The 19,590-nt window shown below is 45.5% G+C and overlaps 1 protein-coding gene across 1 annotated transcript in view; it reads left to right on the forward strand.

Annotated features, from left to right (window-relative positions):
- Nucleotides 1-1,237: 1,237 nt before the first annotated feature.
- Nucleotides 1,238-19,590, forward strand: part of PLA2R1 (phospholipase A2 receptor 1) — a 115,863-nt gene continuing 97,510 nt past the window's right edge. Inside the window, exons 1-2 of the mRNA XM_045559081.1 lie at nt 1,238-1,624; nt 18,700-19,083. Of these exons, the coding sequence (XP_045415037.1) occupies nt 1,510-1,624; nt 18,700-19,083 (499 nt within the window). The 5' untranslated portion in view covers nt 1,238-1,509. The remainder of the gene's footprint in view (nt 1,625-18,699; nt 19,084-19,590) is intronic.

Below are 19,590 nucleotides of genomic sequence, written 5' to 3' on the forward strand. Positions count from 1 at the left end.
GAGGGGCAACCTGGCAGTGCTTCACCTTTCGCCATGCCGTGCACCTGCCACTTCTGGTCCCAGGGCTTCTCAGATGCAAGGCCTGGCACTATTCCTGAAGCTCACCACAGCTGCTGAAGTGTGCAGAGGAGTTAATAACCCTAGGATTTCCCTAATCAACAGGGTTTTGAGGCCATGGGTAAATAAGGTTCCTACAGGACTGAGCACTGCTACAGCAGTGGCCAAGGCAATCACTTTCCCTGCTTCTCCATTTCACTCTGACCTTCAACCTTGCTCCTTTGCTCCTTGACCTTCAACCTTGCTCCCTTGCTCCTCTTCCCAGGCTGTGCTTGCTGGGGGACCAGGCTAAGACAACCCTGCTTGGAAATGTTGCTTTGGGATTGGCCAAGAAGTTACTGAGAAACTGAGAAAGACGAGGTCCTCCAAGGTCCCACCACCTTTCCGTCCCACCACCTTTCCTTTCCTTCCTTCCTTCCTTCCTTCCTTCCTTCCTCCCTCCCTCCCTCCCTTTTGTTTTTTAAAGTTCCCTTTTGCGTTCTTCCCTCCTCTTGTGTTTCAATGATTAATGTCAAGGTCCTGTTTAGGAAAGGTCTTGTATTAGCCTGTTCTCAGAATATTAAATGCTTCCAGAGTCCAGCTGGTTATTTGAAGGACTGAGGTTGGAAGGACTACATTCTAGTCAGGGTTTTCCTACTTCCTAGGTTAGAGAGTAATTTTTTGCTGGATTAAGGAGTAAGCTAACTGCAATCACTTCGTCTTTCTGGGCAGAGTTTTCTCAGCTGTAAAGTGGGATAATAGAGGCTCCAGCTATTTTGCTGGGTATGGAGGATCAGAGATGGAAGGGGGAGTTATTTTTTTTTTAAAAGGAGCTCAACCATAGAAGAACCTTCGGGTTACTCCGGAGCACGGAGGGTGGAGACCAGGGCGCGGCCCTCCAGGGGTCTCCAGCGCTCCACCTTTCAGAGGACTGAGCGCTGCCACAGCGCCCCCGGGGTTTCCGGCGCAGCTCGGTTTCCTCTGAGCTGACTGCGGCCAAATCCGCGGTGTTTACTAGAATCCTGGTGGTTTGCAAACCCAGATGTCAGACTTCCTGTCCCGGAGATTCTCAACTCGCGGCCTTCCCCAGAAAGGAGAGAGCCGGGCAGGGAGCAGGGCTGGAGGCGGGAGGGGCGAGGACGTGCCCCGGGCAGCCTCTCCCCTCCTCTCCCCACCCCAAAGGCAGGAATTTCTGGGATAGGCAGATGGTCCACCCCCTCTTCCTCCTCCTGCCCCAGGCTGAAAACCTCCACGACTTTCCCGTCTCCCAGCCCAGAGCCCCGAGTCCGTTCACTGTGGCGACAACGGTGGCAGAGTGGGTCTTCGGGGGCAGAGGTGGCGAGGCCCCCGGGAGGGGTGGAGCGCGGAGGAGGCTGCGGTCCCGCCTCCCGCGCCGCAGGGCCGGGTGTTCGGAGCGCGGCCCTGGTCCCCGCAGGCGCGACAAGGGGCGCCCGGCGAGCCCAGTGGTTAGCGATGCTGCTGCTGCGGTCGTCGCTGCTGCTGCTGCTGCTGCTGCTGGGGGCGCCGCGTGGCTGCGCTGAGGGCGCGGCGGCGACGCCCACCCCCGAGCGGGTCCTCGAGTGGCAGGGTGAGTGTCCCCAGGGCCGGGGGACCAGATCCGTACGTTGGGGGTGAGAGGGGCTGGTCGAGGGAGAGCAGGGAGGGGCGACGGCAGGGGCAAAGGCAGAGGCGGGCGAGGGCGGCCGGGTTTGCGCGGCGGCCGCGTGTCTACCGTCCTGCACGCGGTTCTCCGCGCCCTGCATCCTCCCGGCTGCTCGGGGGCGCGGCGAGGGCCGGGGTCGGTCTCGGGGGCGGCTCGCCTCGGCTCTGACCCCGTCTCGGGCACCCGGAACAAGCCCGGGATAGGCAGGTAGAAGTTTCAAAATGGAAACTTTCTGAGAGTTGTTTCTCTGGGAGGATCACACCTCGGATAAATGACAGCAAAAAGATGACTTATTTTGTTCCCTCCCAAAGCGAGCGCGCGGGCCGGGTGCGCTGCCACCTGCGGAGCGGCCCTAAGCCAGGCCTCCCACGCCGCCCTTGGGGAAGGAACCCTTCCTCTTCTTCACTAACGCCTCTCAGGTGAGGGAGGTGACGACGGGAGCCCCTGTGGCCCGGGGAGCTGTGTGAGCTGGAACAAGTGACCCTCTTTGCCCCTCAGTTTCTCAGGAGAAAAATGGGGACTGTAATACCCATGGGACACTGAGAATTAAATTATCCCCTGAAACACGCACGTGTGCACAGTCAATTCAGCAGACATTTGTTGAGCACCCCCGACACTCAGTGAGACTCAGAGGGACATGTAAGGACACCTGAAGTGAGACCTCCGCCCCGCAGGGGCCCCATGTGGGAATGGGCCGCCGCTGGGGCAGAGAAGTGGGGTCCAAGAGCAGAAGCCCATGTGTGTAGGGGTGGCAGAGTTAAACCAACAAGGAGGAGCTGCCGGGCAGCCTCATCCCTCAGCCTTTGGGGGTGCGTTTGGAGGGAGGGGGTAACACAAGGTGTGATCAGTGTCTGCATTCATGTTTTCCCTCCTCAACGTAATGTGTATACATTCTGAAGTGGTCTTTCCGGGACTGTCTCTCCTAGCACTCCCTGGAGGCTTTATCAGGGATGGGCAGAACAAGACTGTTTTTATTTTAAAGTGGCCAAAGGTCAGAGATGCTTTTACCTTCTTGGTAACTTTCAGTTCAGTGAAAATTGCTCTTGTGGATGCACCTCTGGCCTCCTGGTATGATCGATCCATGGCCACTAGGAGTTAACCGTGCGGTGGTTATTCTTTTACGTTTTAAAATGTGGGTTTTGCCAGGGCCGTAGGTGGTGGAACAGAGCAGCAGCCCCCGAACGACAGCAGCTGGACTGGGCCACACAGAGGGTGTGTGCAGGCGATCCTCTGAGCCCTGGGCTAATCCCTTCTATATGTAGCAGACCCAAATCCCGGCCTGAGATAGTTCCTAATCAGTGCCTTCTTTTTCCCAGTCAAGGACACTCTGAAATTAGAGCCATCTGCAACCTCTTTTACCCTGTAGGTGCAGTTTGCAAATCTGAAGGGGTTGACAGTTGGCATAGAGATTTTTCAGATAGGAGCATGCTGCTACTGACCTTCTAAAGAGCACAGAGGTTTGTGTACCAATCCTCACGCAGCCTCCCTTCCTGGCTTCCATCACCCACGTCTGCGGAATTTCAAGTGTAAGCTAGACAGGTTTGAAATCAAGTTTTTCTTGTCTGTACAAAGATGGAAAAACAAAATCTTAGCTTTGAAAAGGACTTTGAGACATTGTCTATTCCACCCACCCATTCTTCAGATGTGGAAGCTGAGGTACAGCCGCTTTGTAGTTAGCCATGCTTTGGGGTGCCTCAGTTTACTGCTGTGTTCACTGTACCACACTGACTCATCTTTAGCCATGATTAACATCCACAGAGCAACTGGGAGAAAAATACGTACTCATTTTCGTTTCCTATCCACTAATAATGGATATGTAGAATGCACAGCAGATTATACATATGGTATTTTTCATCTGAATTGTTTGATATGTATTGTTTTTTACGTATTACTGATAGATCCTATATAAGCATACCTGCCTTGGGAGGCAGATGATAGATTGTATTGATTTTCTATCATTTAACAATAATTTTGTATTGAAAAAAATCAGTAGATACAGTGTCATCATGGGCTTTAGAGCCAGATTGTCTGAGTTTGAATCCTCACTGTGCCATTTCCCAGCTGTGAGACCCTGGACAAATTACTTAACCTCTCAGTGCCTCAGTTTCCTCATCTGTAAAAATGGAACTAACAATAATACGTATCCAAGTGCTGTCCTTGTGTTGCCCTATCATCACAGTGTGTCCTCTTCTCTTGGTCAATCCAGACCACTTTGACAGGTTGGCAGCCCTGTGATAATTATTATCTGCCCTGTGCATGGCACTGTACCTGGCAGGTCTGAAGCCTGTCTTCTACCTGTGGTTGGCTCTATCAAGAGCCTCATTGTGGTTTGTTTTCCCTGATCCAGAATCTGAGCTCTTCCTCTAGCAAGTGCTGAGATGTGATAACTTCACTCACTCAAGTACTCCAGATACAGGGAAGGCCAGGGGAGAATGAGGAAGGGGACATAGCATCCTGGGGAAAGGTGGGCATAGTCATCGCTAAAGGAAATGAACTGGGGACACTTGAAAAGGTTTTGAAGCTACACTGAAGGCTGAATATGATAAATGTGAAATGGCCACTAACCAATGTAACCTCTTGCAGTGCTCAGCTTTCCAGAGGCAGGAGCAGAGAGAGTCCAGGGCTGTATCAGTCCTTGGGGACTGTCAGGGTAGCCTCTTCTGAATGACCAGTGACCAGGAGAAGTGAGGGTGCTGATGAGCATGAGGTCAGGTGCTTGACCGTGGGGTCCCTCCCATCTGGAGAGAAGAAAGTGAAACGGGGAAGGCAGTGGGTGGCAGCTCTTGCCATCCTGTGCTATTGGAAAGAGGGGTGAGGGGCTGGAGGCCTCCGTTTTTATTCACTATCTGTCTAGCACTATGTGCTTTATCTCCTTGTCTTACTTTGGGCTCCTCCAAAAGCCGTCCTCGAAACATGTATTAATATTTACTGGAGTGCAAGTAGTCTATCTGGGAGATGATTCTAGGAAGCACAGCAAGGATATGGGGGAATGAGTCGGGGAAGGGGAGAACGCCACCACGGGCAGCTGGGGCTCAGTTTCACAGGGGCCTCTGAAGGACTGTGCAGAGCTCAGTGGACCCACCGAGGGGCAGGGAGCTGAGGTGTTTATCACCAACTCCTACCTCTCACTGACTGAGAATCACGCCTGGGCATCCATCCCCTGTGCTTCTGGCCGGCCCGACACACTCTCAGGCAGAGACACAGCCAGTGAGTCAGAGTGCATGGGAACCGTGTGCAGGTGAGCGGGCACCAGGTTAGGGGGTGTGAGTAGGGAACCAACAGAATCTGCTACACATGCTCAGATCAGGGAGATAAAAACAAGACTAGGATGTGACCATGTCTCCAAGAAGCTGAGAATCCAGAGACAGATATAGAAACACAAACAATTGCAAAACAGTACAGTAGGTGTTCTGATAACAAGGAATGAGCAAAGAGCTAAAGGCATGCAGAGGAGGGACTGGCTCAGGCAGCTGGAGATTCACAAAAGGGCATTTGTTTTGCTAGAGGTTAAGTAGATAGTTGCCATATAGGAAAAAGGAGACAGAGCATTCCTGGGAAAGCACATTTCGTGCAAAGGCACAGAATAACGTGTCAGACAATGGTGAAAGTTCAGTGAGCTGAAAGTTCCCATCTGGGCTCTTTTGGATGTAAGGAAAGAGGCCCACTGAAGGTCACTCAGGGAAATGTGGGGCTGGTTGTAATGGTCCCGGGATCTCACGGGGACCCAACGACAGGTTCTCCTGTGCAGCCAGGTCTCCTGGGAACCGGGACTGGCCACGGAAATGAAGCAGCTACTTTCTCTGTTTCTCTCTCTGGAGCTGCCTGGGGGTCCCTGCTCGGCTGTCCTTTCTGTTGACTGGTTTCTTCTGCTTTGACTTGCAGGACCTTTCATGTGTAGCTTCCCACAGCTTCCTGGGAAGTGTCTGATAATGTCCTAGGAGAGGAATCTGGTCTCACCCTTCACAGTATGCTGGCTGGTCCCTGTGCTCTGTCCTTGAATCGAAGGCCTTCCCATGGCTCATTAGCCATGGGGCATAAGGTGCACATGGGGATGCTGCCTCATCATGGGCTGTGGATGGGGTAGACCTCCAGAGCAAGGTCACGTGCAGGAAGAGCAGCTGTGACACGTCTGTACCAGGACGCATGGAGAGATGAGGAAGTGAAGAGTTTGGTTAGGGGCTCTCCGTGTCTGGAAACAAAGTCTGATTGAGTAAATTGGGTACTGCTGAAAAGGGCTTGGAAAAGGGGAACCAGATCACACTTGTAAGTTTAGAAATGCCGTGGTCATTCTGAGACTTGGAGTGGGTAATTCTGGAGGACTGCAAAAAGACCATTTGGATGGTCAAACCTGACCTATTGATAAGTTTGTCCCCATAGGTAGATTGAGGAAGAGAAAGTTTGGATTCAAGAATAGAGGTTAAAAAGAAGAAAATTAAAAAATAGTAGACTTGGTGAAAATTGGGAGATGGGAGAAGTTGCAGAAAAGGAGGGGTAGTGGTTATACCATGGAAATTCCAAGTTTTGGAGATGGATCCATTCTCAGCAGTGACCAGATCCAAGATGTGGTTGTAGGAGTGGTCACCAAAGTGGAGAAGAGGCAAAAGGAAGGTCCTTGCAGCAGAGGAGGTCAAGGAACCAAATGTCCAGGGCACAGCTAGAGCTAAAGAATTTAGGACTCTTTTGTGGGTGAGCCACAATAAAAAATACATTTTAGGCTGGGCGCAGTAGCTCACCCTTGTATTCCTAGCACTCAGGGATGCTGACGCGGAAGTATTGCTTGAGGCCAGGAGTTGGAGACCAGCCTGAGCAAGAGCAAGACCCCAGCTCTACAAAAAATAGAAAAATTAGCCAGGCATGGTGGTGTGTGCCTATAGTCCCAGCTACTTGGGAAGCTGAGACAGGAGGATTGCTTGAGCCTAGGAGTTTGAGGTTGCAGTGAGTTATGATGACGGCACTGAACTCTAGTCCAGGTGACAAAGTGAGGCCTGGTAGAAAGAAAGGAAGGAAGGAAGGAAGGAAGGAAGGATGGAAGGAAGGAAGGAAGGAAGGAAGGAAGGAAGGAAGGAAGGAAGGAAGGAAGGAAGGAAAGAAAGAAAAAGAAAGAAAGCAAGCAGGGAGGGAGGGAGGGAGGGAGGGAAGAGAGAAAGAAAAGAAAGAAGTACAGTTTACATCATAGCACAGATGCCCACATATATATAACTGAAACATAGTTTCATTTAAAAGTGGTACCCTTATCCAACACGACATGCTGTTACATGTCATGTGATGTTCTGCTCTGTTCTAGTCTGTCTTGTTTTGTCATGCTGGTCATGACACACTGAATTGACTTTTATGACCGTGAATGGACCACGACCTGCAATGGAGAAGCACAGAGCCAGGGTGTTGGCATTTCTGTGGAAGTTAAAGTCTTTGGGGTAGCGAGGACAACAGGGAGCCTGCTGGTATAAAAGCCATGGTGAATGTGTGGGAGAGTGGTTCATGGCCTTGGGCCCAAGTGACAAGGAAGGGAAGGGAAAGTGCCATCTGGGAGAGGTTCTGAAAGAGGGTGAGGAGAACCACCACCTGGAGGCAGCAGTGGGGAGGAGTGTGGTTCTGAGACTTTCCATAGGTTCCGGGTCTAACACAAAGGTAGAAATGCCCTCTCTACTGCTCCCAATATTTTCTAACATTTGGGGAGTGGTTACTCTATGCTGTTCTACATACGTTAACACACCGAATCCTCATCACAATGAGGCTGGTAATGTTAATACAGACCCTTCTTTTACAGATGAAGAAAGGTTAAGTAATTAGCCTCTACAGGAGCTAGTAGCATGGGGATTCAAACCAGGTGCTCAGCACTAATGCAGGGGATCCCTGGATAGGCTTGTGAGCCCCTGGCATAGTTCCTTCTATATGCTGCTCATGACCGGAGCATGCGATGCGATTTTGCAGCAGGAGGAACACGGGGCCAGCCTCTTGCTCTCTGCAACTCCCTCTCCAAACTCCTCCTTCCACAGGTGAGAGTGAATATTTTCATAAAGCAGTAATGTGCAAAGCTATTGTTTTATTTATTGTTCTAGGCAATTCCTGTGTCCTTAGGCAATGAGCTATTCTCCTAATCTGGAGATTTGGAATTTAAGTAAAAGCAAGATCAGATAGCGGTTTAGCTGTCCTTCCTGGCGGTAAATCACTCCAGCTGTTCTGGCTCCATTTCTCCTGCTTCCGTCCAGCGTCCTCAGCATTTCTCCCACTTCAGACTTTTCTCGTCCCGTCTGCCCTGACTGCTCCTTTCCTGGCAAGCCTTTCCAAGTCAGGACAGATTTCTGATTTTCCTGGTCCTTCTCACTCTTTCTCATTAAGCCTCTAACCTCTTTTCCTATCGTTGGTTGTCACAGTAACTGATACCACACGATGCAATTCCAGGCCCATGACAGGAAAGGCGGAGCCACACAGATAGCTCAGTTGTCCCCTCAACTCCTCTTCCTTGACCTAAAAATTTGCTTATTTATATCATGTTTTCTGAAATGATTTCTTACGTCTTTGTGTTATCTCATCTGAACTTGTTCCTATGTGGCCAGTCCTCATATAATCTATCGAAGTAATATATTTAAGACATTTATAGACCCTTCCCTCCATTTTCTTTCAGAAATTATCCTTGAAAGCCTTTTAGGAGATGTTCCAACACAAAGCTAGGAACATAAATTATATTTTGAATTGATCAAAGTGAAAAGAAATATTGTTCATCAAAGAAACAAAAAAAAGAGCACCTTATAAATAGTGTACTAAGTCATTCAGAGGAAAATATGTTGTAAAACTACTCAAGAAAATGGAAAATTATGATTGGAATTACTGTAACTTGGGTGCTGTGATACAGAGCTAAACACAAAAGAGAAGAGCTTTCTGCTTTCATGCATGGCCACGTGACTTTTTAATCTATGATACTTTCCAGACTACTACAGTTCCAAAGAAATATGCTAATAAAAAATTTTTACTATTTCTGGCTTTTGGTATTCTGCTCTTGAGAACTTTTCAATTATGAAAATGTAAACAGGAAATTCAAAATGATTATTTTAATTGTAAATATTATCTTATTTTGCTGCTTTTTGGCACCATGCATGTTCAGAGTTAAGATCTGCTTTTATTTTATTAACATTTATGAAGTGATCATCATGACTGAGGTAATCCTTATCAGGATCTTATGAGGCCAGCACTATCACTAAACCCATCGTGCAGACAGGGAAACCAAGGCAGAGATTCTTCTAGCTTCAAGCAATTATAACCTAAGAGAAGTCTTTACGGAAGTGCTTTGTAATTTGCTGAAGTCTTTTTTCCATCGTGTTAACCTTGTTCAAATACGAACAGGGCGGACTTCATGGGCATGTAACCAGCGCCGTTGCACAGGGCCCCTATGCTCAGAAGGATTTCCCGCTTAGGGTTTAATGCTCTGCAGTTCGGGTCTTGGGAATAATTCATATCTGTGAATTTGTGTGTTGAGCATGATGGGACAGTGGAGCACCAGCCAGGGCTGGGAGCCTCAGTTCAAGCTCAGTCCCACCTGGTATCCCCTCTCACCTCCCAGGATGGGTTCTCAGGTGCCCCCTCCTCACTCCTGCCCACAATCACTGCTGCTTTTTGCCCCACAGCCAACCAGGCTGCATTGGGGTTGGAGGGCTGGAGGCCTGGGGCCTGGGAGGGGATGCCGTGTGGCTTCCATCGGGACAGGGCAAGGCAGCTGCTGTCCCCACTGGGGTGGCAGCACCACTGCACCATCTGTGAGGACTGAGTGGGAACCTGTCATCTGTTCCCAATCCGGGTACTGAGTGTGATCCCAGCATATTATGACCCAGAGGTTGCATGCCTTGGGGGGTTCATGGGAAGGGGAGATTGACTTGACTTCCCTGCCTCTGGCCAGGGCCATGCATTTTCTTTTTACCCTGGACCCTGCAAATTCTGTAGCCAGCCTGAGTGAGAAGGATGGGGACTGTTGCAGGCTGAATTGTGTCCCCTAAACCTCTGCACATTCCTATGTTGAAGGCCTAACCCCTACTTCCTCAGGATGAGACCTCTTTGGAGATTAGGGTCTCTACAGAAATAAACAAGTTAAAAGGGGATGATTGGGGTACTGCTACCCTATTATGCCTGGTGTGCTCATAAGAAGGGAAATTTGGACACAGAAATATGCATAGAGAGAAGATGTGAAGAGACACAGGGAGAAGACAGCCATGTAGAAGCCAAGGAGAGAGGCCTGGGACCAACATTCCCTCACAGCCCTCGGAAGGAGCCAACCCTGCTGCACCTTGGTCTCACACTGCCAACCTCCAGAACTGTGAGAAAATAAATTTCTGTTGTTGAAGCCATTCAGTTTGTGGTTGTTTTTTTTTTGTTTGTTTTTTTGACTGAGTCTCACTCTGTTGCCCGAGATAGAGTGCCGTGGTGTCAGCCCAGCTCACAGCAACCTCAAATTCCTGGGCTCAAGCGATCCTCCTGCCTCAGCCTCCTGAGTAGCTGGGACTACAGGCATGTGCCACCATGCCCAGTTAATTTTTTTCTATATAGATTTTTAGCTGTCCAAATCATTTCTTTCTATTTTTAGTAGAGACAGGGTCTCGCTCTTGCTCAGGCTGGTCTTGAACTCCTGACCTCGAGTGATCCTCCCGCCTCGGCCTCCCAGAATGCTAGGATTACAGGCGTGAGCCACCGTGCCTGCCCAGTTTGTGGTATTTTTGTTGTAGCCTAGGAAATGAATACAGAGACTAACAACATATCTACCATTAAAAGTTATTTTTGGTTTTTAAAAAGTTTCTACCTTGCACTTCAGTGAATGTAATTTTTTTTTTAGATGGGTGTTCTCAAAGCAGTTAAGATGCATAGCTCAATGTAAACACTTTTGTTTTCAGTAATGTCACATCATTTCCAGAGTTATTTTGGTTGATGGTAGAGTTGCTTTCTGTTTTTGTTTGTTTTGGTGACCAGTCTGTGAATCATTTCTCCCAGGGCCTTAATATGCAGGCATTTGTGAGGGAAGCTTAACAATGTTCTGTCTGATTGTGTCCTGCCATAACTTGCGCTTTGTAATGAGCCTCTCTGGTGACTGAGATGGTGTATTTTCCACATAGTCTATAACATAATAACAGAGCCACTGCGAATAATGATTTTTACACCAGCAATGTCTGTTAGGTACTTTCCAGTTAAACAAAAGCAAAATGATGGGGGAATAGACTAAAAGCTAAGAGGAAGAAAAATGTTTTCAACTCAGTTTAAACATTTTATTGGTAAGATGCAAAGGTATAGCAAAGAACCTTGGCAAGATACAAGATTTTCTGCAAAGGTCAGTTTGCTGAAAAGAGGAGAGGGGAGTGGAGGGGTCAGGAATGGGCAGAGAGTGGCAAGGACAGTCGGAAAAGGTTAACCCCTTCTTGGCACCGGGATTGGTAACAGGCAGTTTAAAGCTGCACAGAACTGCAGCCAGCGGAGCTGATTAAGCTGGGTTTCGTTTTTCCCACATGTGAGAAAGAGTATTGTGTGCCTCGTGGAGCTTGGAGCAGCGATTTGGGGAGATTAGAGAGAAAGGGGAAGAGAACACATAAAAAGATTTAGCAAGAGGGGTCCCATGGGCCTGTGGAGGTGGTGATTACCCAGGTTCAGAAGCTGCAGGAGAATAAAGAAGGCTCAGAGTCAAGGATGATGCCAGGACAGGGAAAGAGAAGGAAGTTCTGAGACAGGATGAGACGGTATTTAAAAATATGCTTAGGTCACTTTTTAGTTGATTAATAGAAGGCAAGTTACAGGAAGCCAAAGATTTCAGACGGTTGAGGCACACTGTAACTCAGATAATTTGAGGAAAAAAATGCACATTTCCATGCAGAAAGGAGTAGGAAGGGTTGGCACATTTTTCACTTTGTTCTGTGGATCTGTTCTTTCAAGAACTATGCGCAAGCTGCTTGCTGCAAGCATGGAAAATTCCTCACTTATTGGTTTGGAAAGTCATATTGAGAAGCCAGATTTTCTGCATCACTCGACCATAAACAGGACTTGATTCAGCAGCTTACGATATCCCTTCCTGTGACAGAGTAATCTTAGGAATGCAATCAGCTTTGAATTCATTGTTCGCTAGACTAGCTAGGCACAGATAAACCCAAATTTGTGACGCTGGAGAAGGTCGATACATCTCAGGAGAGAAGCTGCTCACCTTCAGACGGGTTACAGAGCAGAAATGCCCTCTCTCCTCACTTCATTCTGGACCACATACCTGCTGAGACTGAAATACTGTCAGAGCAGCAAGGAGATGCACACATTCAAGAGATGCTGCTGGGCAGGAAGTGCGTGAGCCCAGCACTCGCTGTGTGGGTGGATGGAGTGGAAGAGATTTCAAACCCAGAGGACTGGGGTAGGAGTTGGAAATTGGATTGCAGTTTGCAAGCTGTGGCTTCCTAATAGCTTGTCTTAAACATTGCACTTGACGTGAACCATGCACTTGAACTATTCCTTCCAGTTCCCTTAACATGGAGCAGCACAGAGGCCAACTTTATGTGTGACGTTGGATCAGGTGAACACCGTCATGGTGCAATTTATTGAATACCAGAAAGTCCTTTGCTTGCCTAAAATGCCACTGTAAAAAGAGTATTTCTTTAGTAATTGTTGTTTTATTGTTTGTTTCCAGTATTTTTTGTTAAAAATGCAGGAACTTCACTGAGGCTTAACAGTTCAATTATTACTGAACTTATCTTATTTGCTTAACACTTCAAACCTTTATTCACCTAGTTCTAAGAGAAGAGCTGTCTAAAGCAAAAGGGAACAGCAAAAGCCAGGTAGAGGTGACCAGAATGGGTGCTAAGGAGTCCTCAGGAGGAACTTCCTATAGGCACCTCCACAACCCCCAGGCTTTAGAATCTTAGCAAAGTAGAATCCCTGGCAAAGTAGGGATTGGCAGGTGCTGACAGCTATTTGAATACCTGAAGCCAGAAAACCAGTCATTGCAACTACCTTTTCCAAAATTCTCACATACCATAGATCACCTAATCCTGTCATTTCTCTGCCCTTTGAAATTTCTCTCTATTAACTAGTGTCTAACTCTAACCATTCCCTCTTTTCCTTTGGCATCACCATTGAATTGACACCTTCAGTCTCCGCTACTGGATCATAGCAATGGTCTCCAGACCAATCTTCAAGTTCATTCATGTCCTGTCTTGTGCTACCTAAACTAGAACGCTGCCAGGGCAGGAGCTCGGTTATTTGTCTTCATTTGTCTCAGTACCTAAAACATCGCTGAGTACACAGTAGGCATTTGAGAAATGTTTTTTTTTTAACGATTCACCTCCCCGATTCATCTTCTATACCACAGCTTTGTCATGTCTTCTCTTGTTCCAAAACATCCATTTCATCTGAAGAATAATATGCAAATTTTTTAATAAAATTTAAGTTCTTTATAAAATGACACCAAACTACCTCTTTCCAACTTCATATTCTACTGCCATTAAAATCTTTTGTATATTAAATATCTAGGCTGTCTTCACAGCCAATTCACAGATGATTATTTTCATCATCTCTGAGCTTTGGTGACATTCTCTGCCCTGAACATCCCTCCTTCATGATCCTGAACGCTATGATGAGGACAGGCATCCAATGTACCCCCACTGTTACACATACTAGGTTCCTAATAAACGTTCAACGAAAATGTCAGGTGGCAGAGGAAGGGGAGTGTTGGTTGATTTCTCTGATCTTCTAGACAAAATTGACCCCTTCCACCCCCAACTTCCACCCATTGTGCTTGTATCTCTTATATCAAAATATATTTGGGCATTAATTATTAATATGATTTCTGCATACTGTAGTGATTCCCAGGGAGAGCAGGAGCTCCTTGAAGGCAAGCACTGTGACATAAGCCTCCTTCTATCTGCAGAGTTCCCAACACAGGCCTTATTGGGCACTCAGTAGATGTTTGTTGCTTGAAACTCCAAGTTTCCTATTTCAAAATGTTTGGCAATAATCTATAGTAGTTCATTTTCTTCTTTCTAGGTTATAAATGAATATATATAAATAAAGCTACACCTAGACCGAATACAGTCCTCACTGACTGTATGGATATAAAACTTCTATACTAAGACAAAATGGATTCAGAAAAAGAAGTAAAAGAATGGTCCAATGAAATCATCTTTATAGTCCCATCCAGCTCTGAACTTCATGGTCCTAGAGTTGTGGGTAAAGTTAGTCTCCTCTGCCACGTCCATGTTCCTCCCACTGCTGTTCTGCTTTGTCCTTTCTGGAAAATGGGCAAGTTACATATATGTGCACACTCTCCCCACCCAGAACAAACAATGACACTGAGGAGTTCTGTCCACCTTGCTCGTGACAGCAATTGAGGATCCAGTCAAGTGTCTTAAATTTTGGTCTATTTTCTTTCTCTTGTTTGTTATATTTTGTTTTTAAGGGCTGATTTTAAATGCAATTATGTTTTCTTTAAAACTGATGGAACTCCCTTCTTTTCATTAGCTAAGCAAATTCCCATGATTCCAGAACAAATAGATACAGTTTCAAAGGACAGGTATTTAGACAAATAATTCCTCTCTCTATCTTTTTTTTTATTTCAAACTCTTAAGGGGTACAAATGTTTTAAGTTACATGGATCGTTTTTGTAATGCTTGAGTCCTGGCTATAGGTGTGCCCATCACCCAAATAGAGTTCATAGTACCCATTATGTTGGTTGGTTTATTCACCTCCCCTCCTCCCCCTACCCACTGGTTGCTTTCTGCTGAGTTTTACTTCCCTCTGTGCACATGTGTGCTTGCCAGTTAATTCCAATTTAATGAGTACATGTGGTGTTTGGTTTTTCATTCTTGAGATACTTCACTTAGGAGAATGGTCTCCAGTTCCATCCAGATTGTCGCAAAAGGTATTAATTCATCTTTTTTTTTATACATTTAAGTACGATAAAAAAAAATCATCTTTTTATGGCTGAGTAGTACTCCATGGTGTACATGTATCACATTTTATTAATATTAATCCACTCATGAATTGATGGGCACTTGGGTTGATTCTGCATCTTTGCAATTGTGAAATGTGCTGCAATAAACGTTTGAGTGCAGGTGTCTTTTTGATAAAATGACTTCTTTTCCTTTGGGTAAATACTCAGTAGTGGGATTACGGGATCGAATGGTAGGTCTACTTTTATTTAATAGTACTTTGAGGAATCTCCATACTGTTTTCCACAGAGGTTGTACTAATTTGCAGTCCCACCAACAGTGTATAAGCATTCCTTTTTTTCTGCATGCATGCCAGCATCTATTGTTTTTGGACTTTTTAATAAAAGCCATTCTGACTGGTAAGGTGATGTCTTATTGTGGTTTTAATTTGCATTTCCCTGATGATTAGTGACATTGAGAATTTTTTCATATTTTTTTTTTTTGGCCATTTATCTATCTTCTTTTGAGAAGTTTCTATTCATGTCTTTTGCCCACTTTTTAATAGGGTTGTTTGTTTTTTTCTTGCTGATTTGTTTGAGTTCTTTGTAAATTCTGGTTATTAGCCCTTTATCAGATGTGTAGCTTGCGAATATTATTCCATTCTGTAGGTTGTCTATTTGCTCTGTTGATTGTTACCTTAGCTGTGCAGTAGCTTTTTAGTTTAATCAAATCGCATTTATTAATTTCTGTTGTTGCCATGATTGCCATTGGGGTCTTTTTCATAAACTCTTTGCTGAGGCCATTATCTAGGAGAGTTTTTCCTACGTTCTCCTCTAGAATTTTTATTCCTCTCTCTATCTTTAGCATCTTACACAGTGCCTACCACATAGCTGGCACCCAGTGAATGCATGAATAAATGTTCCATATGCAGTCATGAAAGAAATACCCTAAAGTTTAGTTCAATAGTCCATCAAGGAAACATTCTCCTCTCACGCTTTAGAGGAGTATATGTTATCTTATGGGGCCAAAAGTGGGTCTGAAATGATCTCCTAAAAGGAACTCAGAAGTAAAAAGCAGAACCACTGTCTTCCGTGGATTTTATTTTATTTAAAAAAAATAAATTAGCTTATAAGTTACTTCTAGTAGATCAGTCCTTTTTCTCTTCCTAAACTTACAATTATGAAGGGAGGTATAATAACATTTTCTTGCGAAGAGATTTAGTAATTCTGGCAGTACTTCATTAATCACTTAATCAGTGTTCAAGCAGAACTGATGTCCTTGACATATATAATCAATCTTGATTCCTCCCACATTTGATTTTTATCTTTTTTGAAATCCAACAACTATACACATTAAGGCTTATTTTCACATTATAGTTTTGTTAGAGACATTATGTACATGTAATAACAATCAGAATATTGATACCTACTTTAAGTCTTCTCACAGTATATTTGAAAACAATTGTTTTCTCTTCAGTGAATTTATGGAGATTAATAGTGCTAGGATCAGATTCTATTACAACTTAATGGGAAAATGGGCTTGGATCATTTTTTTTAGCTTAATATATTTGGAGGTAGCATTATTGTTATTGGTGAGCCACAGCTACCACAGCTACTTGTTTATGGTGCGTTCTGAAGAACTTTCCAAAGCTACATCCTAAAGGCAGCTGGCATGGAAATGTAATAGCATCCCAAAATTCAGCAGCATGGGATTAGGCATGACTAATATCTTCTGTTTTGGAAAGGTATTTTTGTGATCACTGGAGTGACTACAGAAGTTCTAATTCTGCCACTCTTTTCCTCTTAACATTTAATAATTTGGAAGTTTAAAAACATAATTTATTCACCCTGAATTTTAGGTGTATAATTTCCATGTTCACTTACTCACAGACTATCCATTTCCCCATCAACACACTGCTTGTCAACATTATGTATTTTTCTCTTTCTTTAAAAAAACAGCAGTATAGACTTTACAGGTAGGTAATATAGAAGATGAATAGATGAAGACTCTTAATTCATAATTGCACATGTGTTTGAACAAATGGGCGAAGATTTTGTTATCTGGTTGTTTGGAGAGTATTTTTCCTCCATGAGAGGTGATAGCATAGTGTCTCAGGATTGTTTTTTAAAAAGTCTGCACCCACTCTGTGCTGCAGAAACTAAAGTAAAAATAAGCTTCTGTGCTAATGACGGAAGAAGAGAAGTCTTTGAGGGATACTGAGATTAGCACTCTGTAGCATTCAACCAGGTCTACAGCCGGATCTGTAGATGGAGAATCAGGAAGTCAGAGGAATAATAATAATAGTAACAACTCACATTTGCTGAAGTCCCCCCTCTTCCATGGTGGTATATGGTGTGCTTTGCATGGGTTGTTTGATGGAATATGCTTAACCTCCTTATGAGTTCAGTACCATACATATTCCCAGATCAAAGAGGAAAGACGAGGCTCACAGAGATCAAGCAATCTGCCCAAGGTCACACGGCTGATCTGTGGCAGGACTGCTGATTCCAGAGCTCTCAGGCACTATCCAGGTAGTCAACACACCTATCTTAGGTGTATAAACTGAGGCCCAGTCAGTAAGTTGCAGAGCTGGATATATTTGAACATACATATTAGGTAGAAGCTGAACTACGGAACCATTTTAGTAAAATAATTATCCTTCAATAAAAAATTAATGGAACTCTGGGCTAGCTAGAAAGTAATTAGTAGGTTACAACAGAAATTAAGGTTAACATTCTACCCAGGCATGAAAAGGTGAAAAGGAGAGTTGGAGAGAAGGTTAATTATCAGAGTCCATACCACATTGGCAAGAGGTGGATTTGATTTTGAATGACTATTACAAATAACCATACGGACATGGCCTTCATTAGGAAAACAAATTTCCTGATCTAAATGAAATCTCCCTAAAACCATTCATTTTCCCCACCCCCGCCCTTCTCTTTTGCTCTGATGTATGGTGATCAAAGCAATTCTCTGACAACCAGGTCAGCTCCTCAAATACATGGCTATAAGAAAGGATATCAGTTACTAAATGAGGTATAGCTTTCATTAATACATTGACAATCTTTTTAAATAGTGTCTTAAGTGATTCTGGTTACTATAAATCAGTTCTCCTTGGCCTGATTAATTTTGGAGAAACCAAAAGAACTTTCACCAAAATGAAGCATTGTTCCCTCGCACGATGCACGCAGCGGCTCGTCCTGTGTGACTGCAAACCTGCCAAAGCCTCCTCCTGTCCCTGTTCTGCCCCGGCCACATGACACAACCGGCCCTAAACCCCAGCTGTGTTAAGGGAACCTGATAATGTCCCTTCAGAGCTTTGAAGAATAGACAGGAAGTAAACTATAAGAGGAGAGTCTGAATGGGAGAACAAAAGAGACCTTGGACCTGACCTGTCATTCTGAGCGGAGGTAACTTCAGGACCGTAGGCCCGAGCAGCGGCTGCCGGCGTGGTTAATCAGCCTCGAGCACTCTCTGAGCTTCTACGGTGTGCTCAGTACGCTCTGTGCTTACACCAGAGAAATGAGGTGTGATTTCCATCTTTAAAAACCCCGTGAAAACACGTTCATAATTGTGTGGAACGGGTGCCTTCCAGGCCAGGAACTGGAAGTCAAGTCAGGTGGCAGGCAGGTGGCTAATGCCCATTCCCTGGCTGGGGCCTGCCAGCGTCCACAGGAAACTCACCCAAATCCCTGCTTCTGGCTCCAGGGGGAAGAGCTCAGGGGTGTGGCCAAAGTGCTTTATTGTGTTATGGCACAATATTTGTGAAACAGCACAACAGGTGCTGTTACCAGTCCTCACTCTCTGTCCAGCTGCAGAGTGTGCCTTATCTGTCGGCACTGGGCCCGAGTGGGGTGGCAGGTAGCCCTTGCTCCTGTGTGGCCAGTGGGGTCTTAGACCAGAGGTCTCCCGTTAGCTCCAGTAAGTCCTTTTGTGCTTCCAAAACCCTCTTCTGTTTTGTGTGAAGCCCTTCAGGTGGATGCTCCCCATCAACTCCAGATTTGTTCGAAATGGCTGGCAGCTGTGACGTATCACAGCTGAGACGTACACACTGGGATCCTTCTGACAGTGGATAATTACATGTGAAATTTCATGCCATATCTTTTATTTTTTCTGTTTCAGATAAAGGAATATTCATTATCCAAAGTGAGAGTCTCAAGAAATGCATTCAAGCCGGTAAATCTCTACTGACCCTGGAGAACTGCAAGCAGCCAAACAAGCACATGCTGTGGAAATGGGTTTCAAACCACCACCTCTTTAACGTAGGAGGCAGCGGTTGCCTGGGCCTGAATTTATCAAATCCAGAGCAGCCATTAAGCTTATATGAATGTGATTCCACCCACGTATCCTTGGGGTGGCGCTGTAACAGGAAGACGATCACAGGCCCGCTGCGGTACATGGTCCAGGTGAAGCACGACAACACGGTGGTGGCCTCGTGGAAATATCTTCATAAGTGGATTTCCTATATGTCAGGTGGTGGAGACATTTGCGAGCATCCGCACAAAGGTAAACATAATTTAAATCAAAGTACTCGCAGAATGGTATATTTAAAAACTTTGCCCATAAGTAAAGATTTGTAAAGCATTACATGAAAGAAGTACACAAAGCCTGGAACATCAGGGACTTCTCGTAAATACATTTTAGTTGCTTCCTTGCTTATGATAAAAGGGTTGCTAGGGTCTTAGAGTGGACATGCTAAATTCTGCTAAGGAAGCAGAGCTGCTCAGAATTTAAAGGTATTGGGAGAAAAAACATTTAACTTTGGGAATCAATGGAAAGGAGGAGAAAGTACAAGTGGACAGGAGGAGGGAGAGAGAAAAGGAAGGTGGAAGGAAAAGATCTTTGAAGTGAAGACTTTTGTCAGGACAAATATGATAACCTTCCCTGCCACCTTTCCTCATATTATAGGAACTCAGCTCCCCCCTCCCGGAGGTGTGTCTGCGGAGGCCCCTCAAACACCTCCTGAGGCCTGGTTGGCATCCATGTGATGGTCATGTTACAAGGCACTTGAAG

Source organism: Lemur catta, chromosome 8, assembly GCF_020740605.2.
Source record: "Lemur catta isolate mLemCat1 chromosome 8, mLemCat1.pri, whole genome shotgun sequence".
Taxonomy (NCBI): domain Eukaryota; kingdom Metazoa; phylum Chordata; class Mammalia; order Primates; family Lemuridae; genus Lemur; species Lemur catta.